The following is a 19,559-nucleotide window of genomic DNA, read 5'->3' on the forward strand; positions in this document are numbered from 1 at the left end:
ACTTGGTGTATCACGCATGCATCTTGGCGAGCCTGCTTGTGGTAACTATAATACTGGTTCAATGCTGTTATTTCACAACACAAAGGTTCCAAACGGGGGATTACTGTAGTTGATCAAATAGAAAGAGTGAACAAATGTGAACGATGATGAAGGCCAGTGACGAAGAGGTGTCTAGTAACTAGCCTGGTGTGTTGATTCAATTTGGCATTGTCCGGATGGATAGTTGTATATTTGCATCTCACAGGAGAGAGCCATACCTTCGCTGTGGCAATCTCCAGGACTAGACGTTCCCACGGAAGTCCTGGGGTCACTAATGCCAGGACTGCTAAAAACTTGAATTGGTGAAATTAATGTTACTGTGTGAATTAAATTGTTGTGTTTAGTTTGTTTCAAGAGCTCGTAAAGAGCTGCACAATTTCTATGTCTCATTGCATTGTATGTTTTCTGGTTGATATATTTTGGGTTGACTGGTTATCAGGCACATTCCTGTTGTCTGGTCATAACATTAAAATTGAGTTTATTAGATTATAATCTGGATGTGTTGCTCCTGCCTTTTGTTTTCACTAGGAAACTGCCAAGATTGGGATGCACTGCTTGAATTTGGTTAAAAGGGCAGTGAATTCACTCATACTTTGAGGACTTGTTAGCAAGCTTGTGTGTGTATCAGACACACACTTTTTTCTCTTAGAGATTATTCTGAATTGAAGACATGTGTAACCACGTTAAATCTTATTTAGMTGATAGTAATTTACTCTGTTATTCTGTAACGCATAATGTATTTCATGTACACTGTAATTGTTTGAGTATTAATTATTTCATGACTAATAAATCCAATTAGTTGAATTGAGTAAATATATTCCTAATTTTACAGAGTGATTATTTGATTGACTTTACAGTCATAATTTAGTAGGTCTAAAGGTAGTTGTTATTTACACTACACATAGCATATGCTTGGGTTCCACCTTGACATCCCTGATCTACTTGACTCAATAAATTAATGCTAGAACACTGGTTGCCAGGATTAGCCACTTGTATCTAGCCTCTTAATAATTGCACAATGGTGCAAGATAGACACATGTTCATTATAGTCATACTGAGTCGGTGATGCAAGGATTCGCACAGGACTTGTTGCATTTATTCACTTAATAATGGAGTCAGATTGATGAATGTACACATTTATAAACTGGGTGGTTCGAACACTGAATGCTGACAGTCGTGGTATATTAGACAGTATGCCACTGGTATGACAAAGCATGTATTATTTTTCTAATTACGCTGGTAACCGGGGGTTTGTGGTATATGGCCAATATAACACAGCTAAGGGCTGTGTCCTGGCACTCCGCGATGCGTTGTGCTTTAGAACAGCCCTTAGCGGCGGTATATTGGCCATATACCACACCCCCTTGTGCCTTATTGCTTAAATATAGAGTGGTTTCACTGTGTGGAAGAGAGCGAAGACAGAACAAACAATTGAAAAGGGGTGACTGTGGGATCATTGCGTCATCATCAATCCAACACTATCATTCATCTCACACATCCAACCCGCAGCCTGCACTGGACTCCTTACAATACCAAGATGAAAGTGTGATAAATATGGAGATGAGACGCAGGTGAACATAGAGACACACGCACGCACAGATGCATGCATGCAGGCACACGCACCACAAACACCAACACACAGACAGACACTCTCAAACGTTACACCAGCCCTCCTGAAATAGAACATCTGCTCTGTGATTATCACGGTCTGGCGAAGAAATGACTGGTGGACGCAGGCATGGATCATATTTCAGCATCGTATATGAAATGATAATTCCTCCAGTCTTTTCATGCTGCTGAATAATAGAACATGCAAATAAAAGGAGTACAGTCCTTTAATTATTCAGATGCACTGAGTTAATGAATTCTGGAACTGAGGCGAGTGGTGAGACCCAGGGAAGAAACTCACAGAGGTGTGGCCCATTCTGAGAAGCTCCCAAGGCCCCATCCCAAATCAATTTGTAAGGCGAGCACAGAGCAGCGTGTTAATATTCATGATATGTAATACAACATTGGTCAGTTGCCAGAATGTCGCTCTGTCTCATTCGGTGTGCATACCATCCACTGCTTCCGAGTACATTATTCGCTAATGTTCGGTCCCTGGACAATAAAGTAGACGAGTCCAGGGCGAGGATGTCCTTCCAGAAAGACATCAAGGACTGTAACATACTCTGTTTTACGGAATCATGGCTCTTTCCGGATACATTGTTCCTGTCCATTCAGCCAGCGAGGTTCTCCATCCGTCATGCGGATCGACAGGAAGAAAGAACTCTCCAGGCAAAAGAAAGGTGGAGGGGTTTGTTTCATGATTATCAACTCATGGTGTGATTGTGGTAACGTACAGGAACTCAAATCCTTTTGTTCTCCCGATCTGGAATACCTCATCAACATATGCAGACTGCATTACCTCCTGAGAGAATTGTCTTTGGTCATCGTCACTGCCGTGTATATTTCCCCCAAGTTTACACTGAACTGTGAAAACTGGAAACTGCATATCCTGAGGCCACACTTATTGTATCTGAGGACTTTAATGAACAAAATCTTCGAATTTCTGTAGTGTTTTCCTATCAAGACATCTCCTGTGCTACACGCACAACAAGGACCCTGGATCATTGCTATACTCACTTCCGCGAGCGTTACATAAGGCCCTCCCCACCCTCCCTTCGGCAAATCAGATCACGCCTCCACTCTGGTCCTCCCCACCTATAGAAAGAAACTTAAACAAGGCTGCATTCAGTAAGTTTTTATGTTCTGGAATGTTCAATTGAATGGAAAGAGTGCTGTAATGAACGACCAGTTGAAAAACAAGAAGGGTTTGGGTTGCGGGTTGGGGAACGCTGTCATCGTGGTCACTGCCCTTTATGTCATTCATTGCTTCAAGCCACACCTCGCCACACCCACCAAACCGGAGCAAAGGTACCTCAAAGTCTGTTCAAGAACGTACAAGAGCGTTTTAGGGGACTGTGCTGACCAATCGGAATCTATGCTTCAAGATTGTTTTAATCACGCGGAATGGGAAAATGTTCCAGGTCGCCTCTGAGAATAGGATCGACATATAAACTGACTTGGTGACGGAGTTCATCAGGAAGTGCATAGAGTATGTTGTTCACACTGTGACGATTAGAACCAAAGCAAAAACTGTGGAGAGATGGCAGCATTTCCGCAAAACTGAAAGCGCATTTAACCAAAGACAGGTAACTGGGAGCATGGATGTGTCAAACAGACAAACAGACCAGCTACAACCTCTGTAAGACAATCAAAGAGGCAAAACGACAGTACAAGGACAAAGTGGAGTCGTATTTCAACGGCTTAGACTTGAGAAGTACATAACCAGTCAAAGGTTTGGACACACCTACTCATTCCAGGGTTTTTCTTTATTTTTACTTTTTTCTACATTGTAGAATAATAGTTTTGACGTCAAAACTATGAAATAACACATGCGGAATCATGTAGGAACCCAAAAAGTGTTAAACAAATCAAAATATATTTTATATTTTGATTCTTCAAAGTAGCCACCCTTTGCCTTGATGACAGCTTTGCACACTCTTGGCATTCTCTCAAAAAGCTTCATGAGGAATGCTTTTCCAACAGTCTTGAAGGAGTTCCCACATATGCTGAGAACTTTTTGTCTGCTTTTCCTTCACTCTGCAGTCCAACTCATCCCAAACCATCTCAATTGGGTTAAGGTCGGGTGATTGTGGAGGCCAGGTCATCTGATGCAGCACTCCATCACTCTCCTTCTTGGTCAAATAGCCCTTACACAGCCTGGAGGTGTGTTTTGGGTCATTGTTCTGTTGAAAACAAATGATTGTCCCACTAAGTGCAAACCAGATGGGATGGCGTATCACTGCAGAATGCTGTTGTAGCCATGCTGGTTAAGTATACCTTGAAATCTAAATAAATCAGAGACAGCGTCATCAGCGAATCACCCACACACCATCACACCTCCTCCACGCTTCATGGGGGGAATCACACATGCAGAGATCATCCGTTCACTTACTCTGCGTCACACAAAGACACAAATTTGACACAAACTTGAACTCATCAGACCAAAGGACAGATTTCCACCGGTCTAATGTCCATTGCTCGTGTTTCTTGGCCCAAGCAAGTTTCTTCTTATTATTGGTGGCCTTTCAGCAGTGGTTTCTTTGCAGAAATTCGACCATGAAGGCCTGATTCAGGGTGGCATGTAGCCTAGTGGTTAGAGCGTTGGACTAGCAACCGAAAGGTTGCAAGATTGAATCCCTGAGCTGACAAGGTAAAAATCTGTCGTTCTGCCTCTGAACAAGGCAGTTAACCCACTGTTCCTAGGCCGTCATTGAAAATTAGAATTTGTTCTTAACTGACTTGCTTAGTTAAAATTTTTATTTTTTTTAAATGTTAAAAATCATGCGGTCTCCTCTGAACAGTTGATGTTGAGATGTGTCTGTTACTTGAACTCTGTGAAGCATTTATTTGGGCTGCAATCTGAGGTGCAGTTAACTCTAATGAACTTATCCTCTGCAGCAGAGGTAACTCTGGGTATTCCTTTCCAGTGGCAGTCCTCATGAGAGCCAGTTTCATCAAAGAGCTTGCAACTTTTTGCGACTGCAACAGTTCTTGACATTTTCCATATTGACTGACCTTCATGTCTTAAAGTAATGTTGGACTGTCGTTTCTCTTTGCATATTTGAGCTATTCTTGCCATAATATTGACTTAGTGTTTTACCAAATCAGGTTATCTTCTGTATACCACCCCTACCTTGTCACAACACAACTGATTGGCTCAAACACATTAAGAAGGAAAGAAATTCACTTTCCACGTTTTCACTTTAAAAAAAGCACACCTGTTAATTGAAATGCCTTCCAGGTGACTACCTCATGAAGCTAGTTAAGAGAAGGCCGAGAGTGTGCAAAGCTGTCATCAAGGCAAAGGGTGGCTACTTTGTGAAACACTTTTTTTGGTTACTACATGATTCCATGTGTTATTTCATTGTTTTTGTTCTCTTCACTATTATTCTACAATGTAGAAAATATTAAAAATAAAGAAAAACCCTTGAATGAGTAGGTGTGTCCAAACTTTTGACTGGTACTGTATGTGACAGGGAGTCCAGACATTCACGGATTATAAATGGAAAGCCAGCCACACTGACGCCTCGCTCCTGGATGAGCTAAACACCTTCGCCCGCTTCGAGACAAACATAGAGCCGTTAACGCGGGCCCCCGACGGTCACTAGGACTGTGTGCTCTCATTTTCCGTGTCAGATGTGAGTAACTAATTTAAGCATGTTAACCCAAGCCCTGTCCTAAAAGCATTTGCAGACCAGCTGGCTGGAGTGTTCACGGATATGCTTGAGCGGTATACAGTATATACCGTATACCGGGGTATTTGGAAAYAAACACGCAATGGTTTTTCAATATAGTCAAAACTATTTCTTTAAAGATTTTCTATAAATTTGAATATTAGTAACTACTTCATAAGTAAATACCTGCAGTCAACTTCTGCAATACACTACAGTCCATAGCGTTCTGTATCTATTGGCAAATTTCTGTTTTGTGGCACACATGAGGTGATGAAGTTACACTTGTATGCAATTCACTACTAAATGTTTGCCATCAGATATCTTATAATGGATTTCTGCCAGAAGTCAAAGAGCTCTGGATGAGTTATCTGTACAGTTGTAATTTCTTCCTACTAGCTTTTCCCCTTTGCTTCTTTCCTTCAGAAAAGCATGCATCACAACTTTGTTAATTTGCACAATTTCTTTAGTTCCCTTTCGCTTGTAAATGTCCACACTCAACAAAAATGCCAATCGGTAGCTATTAGCTATGCTTGTATTACTTTATGAGCTGTATTTGCTCTACTTTGCAATTAGTTTATGTTAGTTTTCGCTCATTAGCATTTAGCTAACAACGTCTGTAATTTTGCTATTGGTTTGTGCTAATTTTGTTAGCATTATGGGAATAGAGGCCCAATGGGATTTTCTTGTTTTTAGCACCACCTTGTGTGCTAGCCGATAAAACCGTAAATCCCGGGATGAGAGAAGACCAATATGACAATATGATCATCTGGATACCACCCCAGCCTAATTACAGACATATTCAATCTTTTAATATCCCAGTCTTTTCTACCCACTTGCTTCAAGATGTCCACCGTTGTTCCTGTACCCAAGATAGTGAAGGTAACTTAACTAAATGACTATAGCCCCGTAGCACTGACTTTGGTCATCATAAGGTGCTTTGCGAGGATAGGTAAGGACTATCACTTCCACCTTAGCCAACACCCTAAACAAACTACAATTTGCATATCTCCCCAACAGATCCATGGAAGACATAATCGCCATTGCACTGCACACTGCCCTATTCCACCTGCACATGAGAAATACCTATGTAAGAATCCTGTTCATCGACTACAGCTCAGCCTTCAACAGCATAGTTCCCTCCAAACTCATCACTTAGCTCAAGGCCCTGGGTCTGAACCCCTTCCTGTGTATCTGGGTCCTGGACTTCCTAATGGGCTGCCCCAAGTGGTGAAGGTAGGCAACAACTCTCCGCCACGTTGATCCTCAGCACGTGAGGCCCACAGGGGTCCTTCCTGTACTCCCTGTTCACCCATGTCTGGTTGGCTCCCATGTCTCCAACTCAATTATCAAGTTTGCTGACAACACAAGAGTGGTAGGCCTGATTACCAACAATGACAGGACAGCCTACAGTGAGGAGGTGATGGCCCTGGTGTAGCGGTGCCAGGAAAATATCATCACTGACAAGCTGAAATGGTCCCTTCACACAGACAGCGTGTTGAATAAGGCGCACCACCGCCTCTTCAACCTCAGGAGACTGAATAAATTCATCTTGGTCCCTAAGACCATCACAACCTTTTACAGATGCACAATTGAGAGTATGCTGTCATGCTGTATCACCGCCTGGTATGGCAATTGCACCGTCTGCAACCGCAGGGCTCTCCAGAGGGTGGTGCGATCAGCCCAACTTATCACCGGGGGCATACTGACTGCCTTCCAGGACATCTATAGCAGCCGGTGTAGATGGGAAGGACAAGAAGAAGATCATCAAGGACCATCTAGAAGGCTGGAGACAGTACAGGTGCATCAAGACTGGGAACGAGAGACTGAGAAACAGCTTCTACTGTATTTTCAGGCCATCAAACACTCACAACTAGCCGGGCTCCGCCCAGTACCCTGCCCTGAACCTTAGTCACTGTTATAGCCGGCTATCAACTGGTAATCTACCCTGCACCTTAGAGACTGCTGCCCTATGCAAATAGTGATTGAACACTGGTCACTTTAAAAATGTTTACATACTGTTTTACCTGCTTAATATATACTGTATTCCAATCATGGTTCATCCTATAGAACTACCACTGTACACACATTTTCTTTTCATATACTGTCCATACTGTCTTTACACACCATTATATGTATATATATATATTTATATTCCGGTCTCTGGCATTGCTCATTCTGATATTTGTTAATTAATTAATTACTACATTTTTCTGGATTATGTGTGTATTGTTTTTTACATTTTTATTATTGCTTGGTATTACCACATTGTTGGAGCTCGAAACAAACATTTTTCTGCACCTGCGATAGTATCTTCAAATCTGTGTATGTGACCAATAAGCTTTGATTTGATATTAAATCAGTGAAATATGTATTACTTATGGACAGTGCAAAAACTTCCCTCTGAGCACACACTGGTTGATTCAACGTTCTTTCCATGTAATTTCTATGAAATTATATTGAACAAACGTGGAATAGACGTTGAATTGACGTCCGTGCCCAGAGGGTTCCTTTCCTCACCAAACACAGCTCTGAAAGCCAGGGCCAAGGGACAGGAGTGGATGACAGGTCCCAGGAGCAATTAGCTGGAATAAACTGTATTCCAGGATAGGTTCTGGCCCGTCTGGGGGAAATACTTCAAATGTGTCCAGTTTTAGATTATTACATCAAACCAGGATATACGTATATTAGAGATAATGTTTTCAAGCGGTGACACAATTCTAACCATACGTGATATTTACTACAGTATATCAACACATGTACTGGCTATTATTACTACTCTATAACAACAGCAGCTCTCACTCATACTACCCCAGGTTCAATCTGCTCCAAGCAGATTTATGAATGCTTTGAATTTCAAGTGTACTCCAATTAAAATCAACAAATGCACATTTTCTGTTCTCGACTCTCAGGGTGGTGAGGAGGAATGTCTGAAGAAGCTGTTTTCATCCCTTTAAAGAACAAAGCTACTGGTAAATTAATGGCTTGAATCACAGCATAGAAAAACCTTGTCAAAATATGAAAGCCATTGACAGTTAGCAAGGCTTTCTCTTGGCCTACACCCCTCTGGGTCCAGAGTATTTTTTTACCATCAACATGTAACAACAGTAAAGAGGAGGCTGTTAAAATCATAATTTCAGCAATCTGTCTTGAGAAGACAGATAATATCAATATATCCTTATGAAATTGTTTTCCTTCCAAAAAATGGCAATTAAGTATGTTAAAAAGCAGCTTTTTTGTGTTGGAATTGTGTGGGCTTATCCCAACAACAGAATGGTGTGAGCGTATACCGGTCATTAAAAATAATCATGCAAATAGACCTCTAATTGACCAGGTCATCCTTCTCTAAACTGCTGATTTGCCAGCTCATCCTCCACAAGGAGATGACATCCTGTTCTTCTATGAGGAAATAGCAAGCATTTTTAAATTGTCTGTGTGTTTTTTTTTCTTCTACAATTTATGCTTTGGCCACAAATATGGGACTAGTCAATAACATTATTTGGATGAGTTAACAGAATATGAACTTTTAAAAGTGAGATTTACACTGGGAAGTTACTTTAATATACAAGGGTAGAATTATAAACAGATTGAACGTGTATTATTTGCAGTATGCAGGCCCTTAAGCAGTGAGCTAGCTCTTTGCTGACACATAGGCACTTGTTAGCCATGATTGGTAAATCCTTTATAGACCCTAAACACTGGTCCTTCTGTGTTGGTTGAGTGTTTTCTAGCTCCGCTGTTGTTGTTGTTCTAACAGCAAAACTCCAAAAGCTTCACACAGTTAAAGTGTGAGCGGTTCGAGCCGCCCCATGTCTATCAACACACCACGGTGAGAAAGGGACACTAGCAGGAGGAAAAGGCCCCTCTAAAGGTGTGAAGGAGATGAAAGCTGGTGCTCTGAGGAAATTAAGTGTGCACACAGCGTGTAACTTGTACCTGTACCAGCAGCAGCAGCTTCTCCTTACTGAACCACACTCTGCCCTCTACCATTTACTCTTTTCTCAGTGAACTTAATGTGTCTGTTTATCATATCAGCACTGCATCGACTCCTCCAAGAACTTCCTCCAATACAGGACATCACGTGGCTGATTGTGTATAAATTCTAATTTGACTTCCTTAATTCAGGTTGACTTCTTCAATAACGGTTGTGAGTTAACTCAATTTAGCAACAGACAGCTCGATTAATTGCCTTGTCAGTCACTACACAATTAAGCATCGAATGGAAATCAGTGTTGTTCTGAGTAGATTCGCGAGGGATACATAAGGAGGCTCAGAGATTGAGTACAGCGATGGGGAAACAAGGAGAGAGGAGTGGGTTAGGGGTAGGATATTTCTGTTGTACTCACCCAGTGTGACCTCTGTCTGCATGGGCATGGACAGTGCTGGGTGCTTGACCTCACAGCTGAACATGGCGTCATTGTCCAGCTGGGGGTTAAGGGTCCAGGTGAGTCTGGCCTGCACCAGCACAGAGCCATCACTCTGGGAGATGTGGGTGTGGCTGAAGTAGTAGAGTGGGTCAGTGCTCTGGACCCAGCGAGGGAACTCCCGGCTCACAACTGTCTCTGGAATGATCTCCGTGGCAGGGCTGGGCTGCTCCTTCTGCTGCCGACCCTGGGTGTGCTGGCCCGGGGTCCAACGACGCTCAGGGCTCTCGGTGAACATGCGGGCTGGCCGGCCCTCGGGGTCCAACAGGGAGAGGGACCTCTGCAGCTTGGTGTCGTCCATGTCTCTGCTGATGAGTGGCCTGGCACCCCGCACCCCTGCTGAGCCACCGCCGTCCTCGGCTGAGGGGTGGATGTAGGATATCACCTCTATCAACTCTCCATCCCGCTTAAAGTACACCTGAGAGAGAGAGAGAGACCGAGGGGAAGAGGAGAGATCGAGAGACAAACAAAAAAGCGGAAAGAGAGGAGAGATTTGGTTTGAATTACAGTATATCCTTGCCAATTGTCTTATTACAACTTCAAGTTGTGATAATGGGATGTGGTTATTCAGTCACCAGTGAGCTGGTGAAGAGGAGATGTGTCAGAGGTTTGCTCGGTGCTGGTGTTCAGCAGGGATTTTCAATGATATTACAGGAGTTTCCTTACTTCATCATGATGATATAATGATCTCTGGCTGGTTAATCTTTTGACAGGAAATTCAGGCTCCTATTTTAACACATAACCTCCAGATATTAGCTTTAAAATCAGGATGCAGAGCTACTGCCCTTGGCATCGGTAGTRGTGAAGCTCCCTACTCATACCGTGATTTTTGATTTTCACTTTTCTTTATTTGAAGAGAAAAATGTAATCCGCAGTCAGTTACGGGACCTTTGGACATTTGGAACCAATTTGCACGAGATCAAAGTATCGTTACCCTATATAGTACAATTTACGCCAATGTTTGGATTTTCTGTAAAAGGGGTTTGTTGAGGCATGCTTTGATTTGACGCCACCTCAGGGGCTTTTCACTCTGCTGTGTAAATAGCAGTAAGTTGTGTAAACAACTGTGATGTAAGGCCATGCTCCTGAGGATTGACTCTGTATGGCTCCATGTGAACAATAGGGAGGAAACAGACAACCAACACTCTTCCTAACATGAACACAACACTTTCACGTTTATAGGCTATCACCTACAGCACATCATAGACAGTCCACAGCCATTGGTTAAACAATGATCAAGGGATTAAACTGACTCCTCCATATGGTGTACTATATCTCCTTGTGTAGCACAACAATGCATGTACAGTATCCATGCAAGTAACAAGATCATACAGTAGTACTACAGTGTATATTGTACAGTAGTAACACAAATACAAATACAGAGCCTTGAATATAAATAAATTAATCAGTGCTGTGTTGACTGCACTGTGTAGGCCTATACCTGAAACATCAAGGGAGATTAAGAGCACTGTAGGTCCTGGTATGTACTGACCTCAACGCCTCCTAAACTGACTCCGTTTAACAACTTTCACAACTCTAGAGTATCAGGTAATCATTGACCTTACTCCCACCATTACCTTCTGTACTACCTACCTGCACAATAAAAAATAATTTTGTTTGGGTACTGTAGAAAACCAATTTGCTAAGAAATGTGGAGAAAAAGGATAGTGTAATGAACTTGTGCTTGTTTGCTCTTGGGAAAAAATTGTGTGGGCTGTAAGCATTTAATTATGTCACTGGTGATGGAATGGCTGGCTACATTGACATTTAAAAAAGTTCTGAATCTATAAATCACCTTGTTTTGATCCAGAACGTACAACAAAGACAAGCTCTATGATGTGTGATTCCTATTCAGAGAGGGGAAATATGATCAAGATTTGCAGAAGCAATGGCACATTTGATGCAGTCCCATCTTATGTATCTACTCCTGACCAGTGTGAGGCACTATCTCTCCTACTTTCCCAAACAATGATGTGAGTGCTGTACCCATTGTAAGTCACAAGGACTCAGCCAATGCTGTAAAAACTTAGTGTAGTGATCTCCAAGGTTAATACTACTGTACATTGAGTTTATTTATGCTTTCTTTAATTAAAATACTACACATTTTGACAGAGAAAACTGTTGCTCTCAAGGTTGTTTTGTACCAAAGGAATCATTGGCACGCCCTAGTTTCCCTGCATGTTCTCCAAGACAGTAAGAGTGAGGATACCTTTTGTAAGGCCTGGACGGTTTGCATCCTATGAACCTCAGGTGCCAGTGAGAGAGCATCATTACAGATGTCTATACAATCCCATTATTATTTTATATTCTTCTTTATGTTATCTTGAAGTGGCTCAATAATTCAGGATTATTCACACACACACGTACTGTATATACGTGATAGACGGTACTCTCTGGGAGATAGAAGGCTTTGCAAATAGTTTCAATGATTGAATAGGAATTATTCTGTATTTTATTGGTTTACTATACGCATAGCTTACAATGGAGAATGGATTACTACATAGTGGTGGAAAAAATACCTTTTGTTACATTTCATGGATTCCCTTTTATGAAATCCTCGGTCACATTATGAAAATAATACACTGATCACTCTAACGTTCCTTTAAATTTGTAAATACACCTTAGGTAGAATAAATTGAAATTGATATCTTCATATTCACAAGTCAAACTGATCCACCTACCTAAAATACCTAACCGTCCAGTTTTCACTTACTTTAGGTTAGGCCTAATCAGCATGCTCAAGGCAATGAAAACCCCATTGTTATAGAGATGTCTTGAGCAGGCTACTTTTTTGGGGGTCAGCATATGAGTCTTGCTGCTGGCTGTAATTTAGACAGTGGGCAGTGGTAGCTGTGCTGTAATGAGAAGCTGTTTGTGGTTTTCAATGGTCTTTCTGCATGGTCCTTCACAGTGGAATTAAGTGATTATCAATCACGCCTCTGTTCTACATTGCCAAATGCTTCAGACAATGGAGCCAGAGCACACACCACCTGCTTCAGTCGGATTCGAGAGAGCTTCGACAAACCAACAAGGAAGTCATTCTGAACGCCCGCCAAAGCGCAATGCATTGGTGGTGGCGAAATTAAGCTGGTGCGTGTGTCATGAGGTAGGCTCTGCATTCCGCCTGTGAATAGACATTGATGAAAAGCACCTGCACTTCAGATAGTGCCAGCCTTAACCCCCTGGCCCTAACACCTCGACTCCAAAGCTCATTTGAAACATAACAATTAGCGTTGCAAAGCTACCGGTACCTTACCGAAGTTACTGGAATCTTCAATAATTTTGGTAATTAACAGACAATCTATGGCAATCTATCATAACTTTGGTAATTTATACTTGAATAACTTAAAATATATATATATATATATATATAGTATTCATTTTGTATATCTGTGTCCATTTTGTCCATGAGTGTCTGTAGATAGACCATATGGTTCAAGAGAAAATAGCCTAATTAATGAAAAAAGCTATTTTTTTTCAATTAACTCTGAACTCTTCCAACATTTTACTTTTTTCACAACTGCTACCAGTTTGATGCCAAAACATTTACAACAAATACATACTGACATCCTAGAATAAATAAAAGTGTAAAAAAATATATATAAATATTTCATGCTGAAACCCTCATATTAAACACCAATGGTATTCACTAAGTTGATGCTTTATATTTAGGATATTGTTTTACAGCTCTGTCAATCTATTTTTGATTTGAAAATCATCTTATTTAACTATTTCATATATTTTGCATGTGATGAGGCCACAAAGAGGGCCAGAAAGGGCTCCTGAGGGGCGCAGTGGTCTAAGGCACTGCATTTCAGTGCTAAAGGCGTCACTACAGACCCTGGTTTGATCCTGGGCTGTATCACAACCGGCTGTGTTTGGAGTCCCATAGGACGGCGCACATTAGGGTTTGGCTGGGGTAGGCTGTTATGGTAAATGAGAATTTGTTCTTAATTGACTTGCCTAGTTAAATAAAAAGATAGAATTACAGACACCTGTAAAAATAATAAGTACCCAAAAGGGCCACTAGATGTATTGTTATAGATTACATAAAATCCTTGAAAAATACCCAAAATCTGGTCATTTCCTGGCAAACTTTGAAGGTTTCCAGTAATATACCCTCCCTTTGCAACCCTAGTAACAATAACCCTTTCTCTTCACTCAATGGCCCAAATATACCTTAATGTTGCCACAATGAATCATTGTGCTGTCAGAAGGCGAGAGAGAGAGAGAGTAAAAAAGCGAGAGAGACAGAGAGAGAGCACATGAGAGAGAGAGTAAAAAAGCGAGAGAGACAGAGAGAGAGCACATGAGAGAGAGAGTAAAAAAGCGAGAGAGACAGAGAGAGAGCACATGAGAGAGAGAGTAAAAAAGCGAGAGAGACAGAGAGAGAGCACATGAGAGAGAGAGTGAGACAGTGAAAGAGAAAGAAGCTTAATCATCTCTCATTATTAGCTGTCATTATCCTTCCCGTTTTCAATCAATGGTTACTTGTGCTCTGAGGATTCTGTAATGGATGTCATGAGAGCTATTACAATTATGTGAATAGCTTGTTAAAAGTATCTAAAACGGAAGATGATGCACCTTCTACAGTACCTAGTGACAACAACAACACGCTTGTTCCTTGTATAATAAGCTACAAGCAGACAAATTAAGCGTTCTGGTGAATAACTGGTGAAAGAAAGGAATGCACAGTCAGTGCACAGCTCTTTGTATACAGCCATTGATTAAGCTTACATGTTACATTTAGTCTCAACCAGTGATGTAGTGGTACAAAAATATGTTGGTAAAACGATCGTTGGTTGCAGTGAAAAAATACATGAGTTTTCTGCAAATTATGGGTAAACTGTTTACTTGCATTTACCCTCCACTACACCACTGGCCTCAACCTAAAAAACTCCTGCCTAGAAACAAATGGTGGCTGAGCACATAAGCTGCAATGTGAAAGGATGTAGGCTAACCAAAATTGTTGACCAGTTAATTAAATGGTTTGTATAAACACAGAACATGCTTTGATAAACATTTAGAAAAGCATCTAAGACTGGGCTTGCAAAGATATGACAGAAAATAAAGCTGTAAACAGCTAGTTTTGTATTAAGATGCCAGGCAACAGCACTGACAAAGAGAAAATGAGTGTCATCAAAAGGCAGAAAGGCGTTTGAAGTTGCAGTCACAAAACCCAGGCCAATTCAGTATTCTCTCAGAAAAAAAGGTTTAGATTTGTTCTTAAAGGAGAACAACTGCTTGTCACTTGGTTTGTATCCTGTAAGGTCATCCTTTGTACCTTTAGTTATAGGAACATAATTTCCCCCAGTTCATATCTGAGGTAGGAATTGGGGAACCCCCACAGTGACAAAGCCATATCCCACTGGGCAAAGATGTCAATTCAACATCTATTCCACGTTGGTTCAACATGAGATGGAAACAACGCTTATTCAACCAGCGTGTGCCCAGTGGGATGTTCCTAGTAAGTGACAAAATGTACCTCCACCATAGACCACTTAAACAGGTACAACACAAAAATAATGAACTGCCACGGCCACACTAAGCCATGCCTCCAATATAGTTTCCCAGTGTGCCTTGCCTTTGAGTGAAATGTAGAGTTGTTGAATTCATTCAATTTCAGGCACATCAGGCCTACAAGTAGGGTTGCAAGATACCCAGACCTTTCCCAAGATACCCAGATCTTTCCCAAGATACCCAGATTTTCAAGAAATCCTTGTTGATGGATTTCCTGCTTATTCCCTCACATTTTCAGGAATTTTCCAAAAGGGATTTCTGGAAAACCTGGGAAATTTGAGAAAGTTACCAGCATTTTGCAACTCTACTTGCAAGTTACATTATACTGCTTGCAAAGTGATATGTAATTCCTATTGGAATCCAGACAGAATTAGGATATCCAACAGTTGGAATTTTTATTCACCTGAAACCCTCATTCATAATGACTGCCGGGATTAGGAACATTGTGAGGAGACTACTTAAACCATTTAAACTGGAACAACCATTTCAGTAATGGGTGCATAAAATCGAACTAACTGATTGGATTAGTTTAGAAAAATGTATGTTGTTTATCTTTGTGTAGCATAAGATTAATCAATCAATCAATGTACATGTAAAAACGCAGATATTAAAAACAATTATAAAAAATGTACGTGCAGTAGAGCATTCTAGGAAATATGATAATGATTTTGGTACAAAGGGTACCACCTCAGTGACAAAGCCGTTAGTTTCTTGTATGTGGCAAAACATGTGTCATTGTACCTTATGGTGGGTACTGAGGGTACACAAAATACATTTGTTCCCTTGGAAACAGAAATGTAGCTTCACACCTTACCCCTTTTCTGAGAGTGTGATTATTGTACCTTCATATTCAAAATGTTGGGTACAAAAATGTACCATTACTCTCTTTATCCACACATGTGCCCTAAAAGGTACTGGACAGTACCATGTGAAATCCCTATGTTTTCCTCTGGTTAGTTTCTAATGTGTACATAAAAAGTCTGCAAACATTGGACATACTATGCTGGTGATTTCTTCTTATTTGACTTGTATTATTATCAATGCTTTCATCCACTGGACCACAGCACTAGATCTTCAAGGAGATTAAAAAGAGAAATGTGCAGGATTGAGGAGTCGAGAGACACTCCTGTTATAAAATCTATCTCTGAACACTGTCAAAATTTGTTTACTGGGGTTTGATTTAGTCCTACAGCACTGGGCAATTCTGGCAGGGTGATTAACTCTCCACAGAGGCATTACAACTTCTTCTGGAGTCAAAACAATTATTCTCCACTACTTAGAATCATAGCTTAGCCATGTTACAAACACAGACACATTATTCATACAGTACTTCAAGCACAGTTGCTTTGACTGAAATGGCTACATTTCCTTGGAGACGACTCTCCTGGTCAACCAGTTTCCTCCTCATAACTCTATCTACCCACTCATACCTCTCAATCTTCATCCAGTAAAACGTAACACGAATGTTACTTGCCTCCTCTTAATGCTTGAACCTCTGAGTGCTTTTGTATTGAGTCCCTGATCTATGCTTGGGTTGGCTTAGTGATGATTTATTTTTTAAAGAGATGGGATTAATTAATAATCAGTATGAAAAGGCAGGTTTCTTGTCGAATTTCCTACAGCCTAACAGTTAAACAATAGTTCAAAGGTTATTTAATGAATCAGTTGAATGATACATACAGTTGAAATCGGAAGTTTACATACACTTAGGTTGGAGTCATTAAAACTCATTGTTCAACCACTCCAAAAATGTCTTGTTAACAAACTATAGTTTTGGCAACTCGGTTAGGACATCTACTTTGTGCATGCCACAAGACATTTTTCCAACAATTGTTTACAGACAGATTATTTCACTGTATCACAATTCCAGTGGGTCAGAAGTTTACATACACTAAGTTGACTGTGCCTTTAAACAGCTTGGAAAATTCCAGAAAATTATGTCATGGCTTTGGAAACTTCTGATTGGCTAATTGACATCATTTGTATCAATTGGAGGTGTACCTGTGGATGTATTTCAAGGCCTACCTTCAAACTCAGTGCCTCTTTGCTTGACATCATGGGAAAATCAAATTAAATCAGCCAAGACCTCAGAATTTTTTTTGTAGACCTTCAGAAGTCTGGTTCATCCTTGGGAGCAATTTCCAAACGCCTGAAGGTACCACGTTCATCTGTACAAACAATAGTACACAAGTATATACACCATGGGAGGACACAGCTGTCATACCGCTCAGGAAGGAGACACGTTCTGTCTCCTAGAGATGAACGTACTTTGATGCGAAAAGTGCAAATCAATTCCAGAACAACAGCAAAGGACCTTGTGAAGATGCTGGAGGAAACAGGTACAAAAGTATCTACATCCACAGTAAAACGAGTCCTATATCAACATAACCTGAAAGGCCGCTCAGCAAGGAAGAAGCCACTGCTCCAAAACGGCCATAAAAAAGCCAGACTACGATTTGCAACTGCACATGGGGACAAAGATTGTACTTTTTGGAGAAATGTCCTCTGGTCTGATGAAGCAAAAATAGAACAGTTTGGCTATAAAGACCATCGATATGTATGGAGGAAAAAGGGGGAGGCTTGCAAGCCCGAAGAACACCATCCCAACCGTGAAACACAGGGGTGGCAGAATCATGTTGTGGGGGTGCTTTGCTGCAGGAGGGACTGGTGCACTGCACAAAATAGATGGCATCATGAGGATGGAATGGCAAAATGGCTTAAGGACAACATAGTCAAGGTATTGGAGTGCCATCACAAAGCCCTGACCTCAATCCTATAGACAATTTGTGGGCAGAACTGAAAAAGTGTGTGCAAGCAAGGAGGCCTACAAACCTGACTCAGTTACACCAGCTGTGTCAGGAGGAATGGGCCAAAATTCACCCAACTTATTGTGGGAAGCTTGTGGAAGTCTACCCGAAATGTTTGACCCAAGTTAAACAATTTAAAGGCAATGCTACCAAATACAAATTGAGTGTATGTAAACTGCTGACCCACTGTGAATGTGATGAAAGAAATAAAAGCTGAAATAAATCATTCTCTCTACTATTATTCTGACATTTCACATTCTTAAAATAAAGTAGTGATCCTATTTGACCTAAGACAGGGCATTTTACTAGGATTAAATGTCAGGAATTGTGAAAAACTGAATTTAAATGTATTTGGCTAAGGTGTATGTAAACTTCCGACTTCAACTGTAGATATGAAGGGTAAAAATGACCTCGGTAGGTTTTAACGGGATATGTTAGGGCATAAAGTGCATTAACAAGCCCAATCGAATCAATCTCTGTGAATAATCGAATAGCCTTCTATAATGATTAGCATATTTTAAAACTGAAAGCACGTACCACCGCATTTAATCATGGCAAAGCGACTGGAAATATGGGCGAATACAAACAGTGTAGTTATTCCCTCCGTAAGGCAATCAAACAAGCAAAGTGTCAGTACAGAGACAAAGTGGAGTCGCAATTCAACGGCTCAAACACGAGACTACCGTTCAAAAGTTTGTGGTCACTTAGAAATGTCCTTGTTTTTGAAAGAAAAGCAATTTTTTTGTCCACTAAAATAACACCAAATTGATCAGAAATACAGTGTAGACATTGTTAGTGTTGTAAATGACTTTTGTAGCTGGAAACGGCATATTTTGTATGGAATATTTACATAGGCGTACAGAGGCCCATTATCAGCAACCATCACTCCTGTGTTCCAATGGCACGTTGTGTTAGCTAATCCAAGTTTATCATTATAAAAGGCTAATTGATCATTAGAAAACCCTTTTGCAATTATTGTTAGCACAGCTGAAAACTGTTGTCCTGATTAAAGAAGCAATAAAACTCGCCTTCTTTAGACTAGTTGAGTATCTGGAGCATCACAATGCTGTGTGCTACTCCCTTCACAGTGCAAACTGGCTCTAACCAGAATAGAAAGAGGAGTGGGACTGAGCAAGAGGACAAGTACATTAGAGTGTCTAGTTTGAGAAACAGACGCCTCTCAAGTCCTCAACTGGCAGCTTCATTAAATAGTACCCGCAAAACACCAGTCTCAACGTCAACAGTGAAGAGGCGACTCAGGGATGCTGGCCTTCTAGGCAGAGTTGCAAAGAAAAAGCCATATCTCAGACTGGCCAATAAAAATAAAATATTAAGATGGCAAAAGAGCACTGACACTGGACAGAGGAACTTAGCCTAGAAGGCCAGCGTTCCGAGTCGCCTCTTCACTGTTGACGTTGAGACTTTTGAACTGTAATGTATGTGACAGGGTCTTCAGACAATCACGGATTACAAAAAAAAAAACAGCTCCG

General features: G+C 41.0%; 1 protein-coding gene across 2 annotated transcripts in view; it reads right to left on the reverse strand.

Annotated features, from left to right (window-relative positions):
* Positions 1 to 19,559, reverse strand: part of LOC111969993 (immunoglobulin superfamily member 21-like) — a 270,568-nt gene that overhangs the window by 22,543 nt on the left and 228,466 nt on the right. For both annotated transcript variants that reach the window (XM_023996456.2, XM_023996455.2), the window contains exon 6: positions 9,665 to 10,160. In XM_023996456.2, coding sequence (XP_023852224.1) covers positions 9,665 to 10,160 — 496 coding nt within the window. The remainder of the gene's footprint in view (positions 1 to 9,664; positions 10,161 to 19,559) is intronic.

This window comes from Salvelinus sp. IW2-2015, linkage group LG11 (assembly GCF_002910315.2).
Source record: "Salvelinus sp. IW2-2015 linkage group LG11, ASM291031v2, whole genome shotgun sequence".
Lineage (NCBI taxonomy): Eukaryota > Metazoa > Chordata > Actinopteri > Salmoniformes > Salmonidae > Salvelinus > Salvelinus sp. IW2-2015.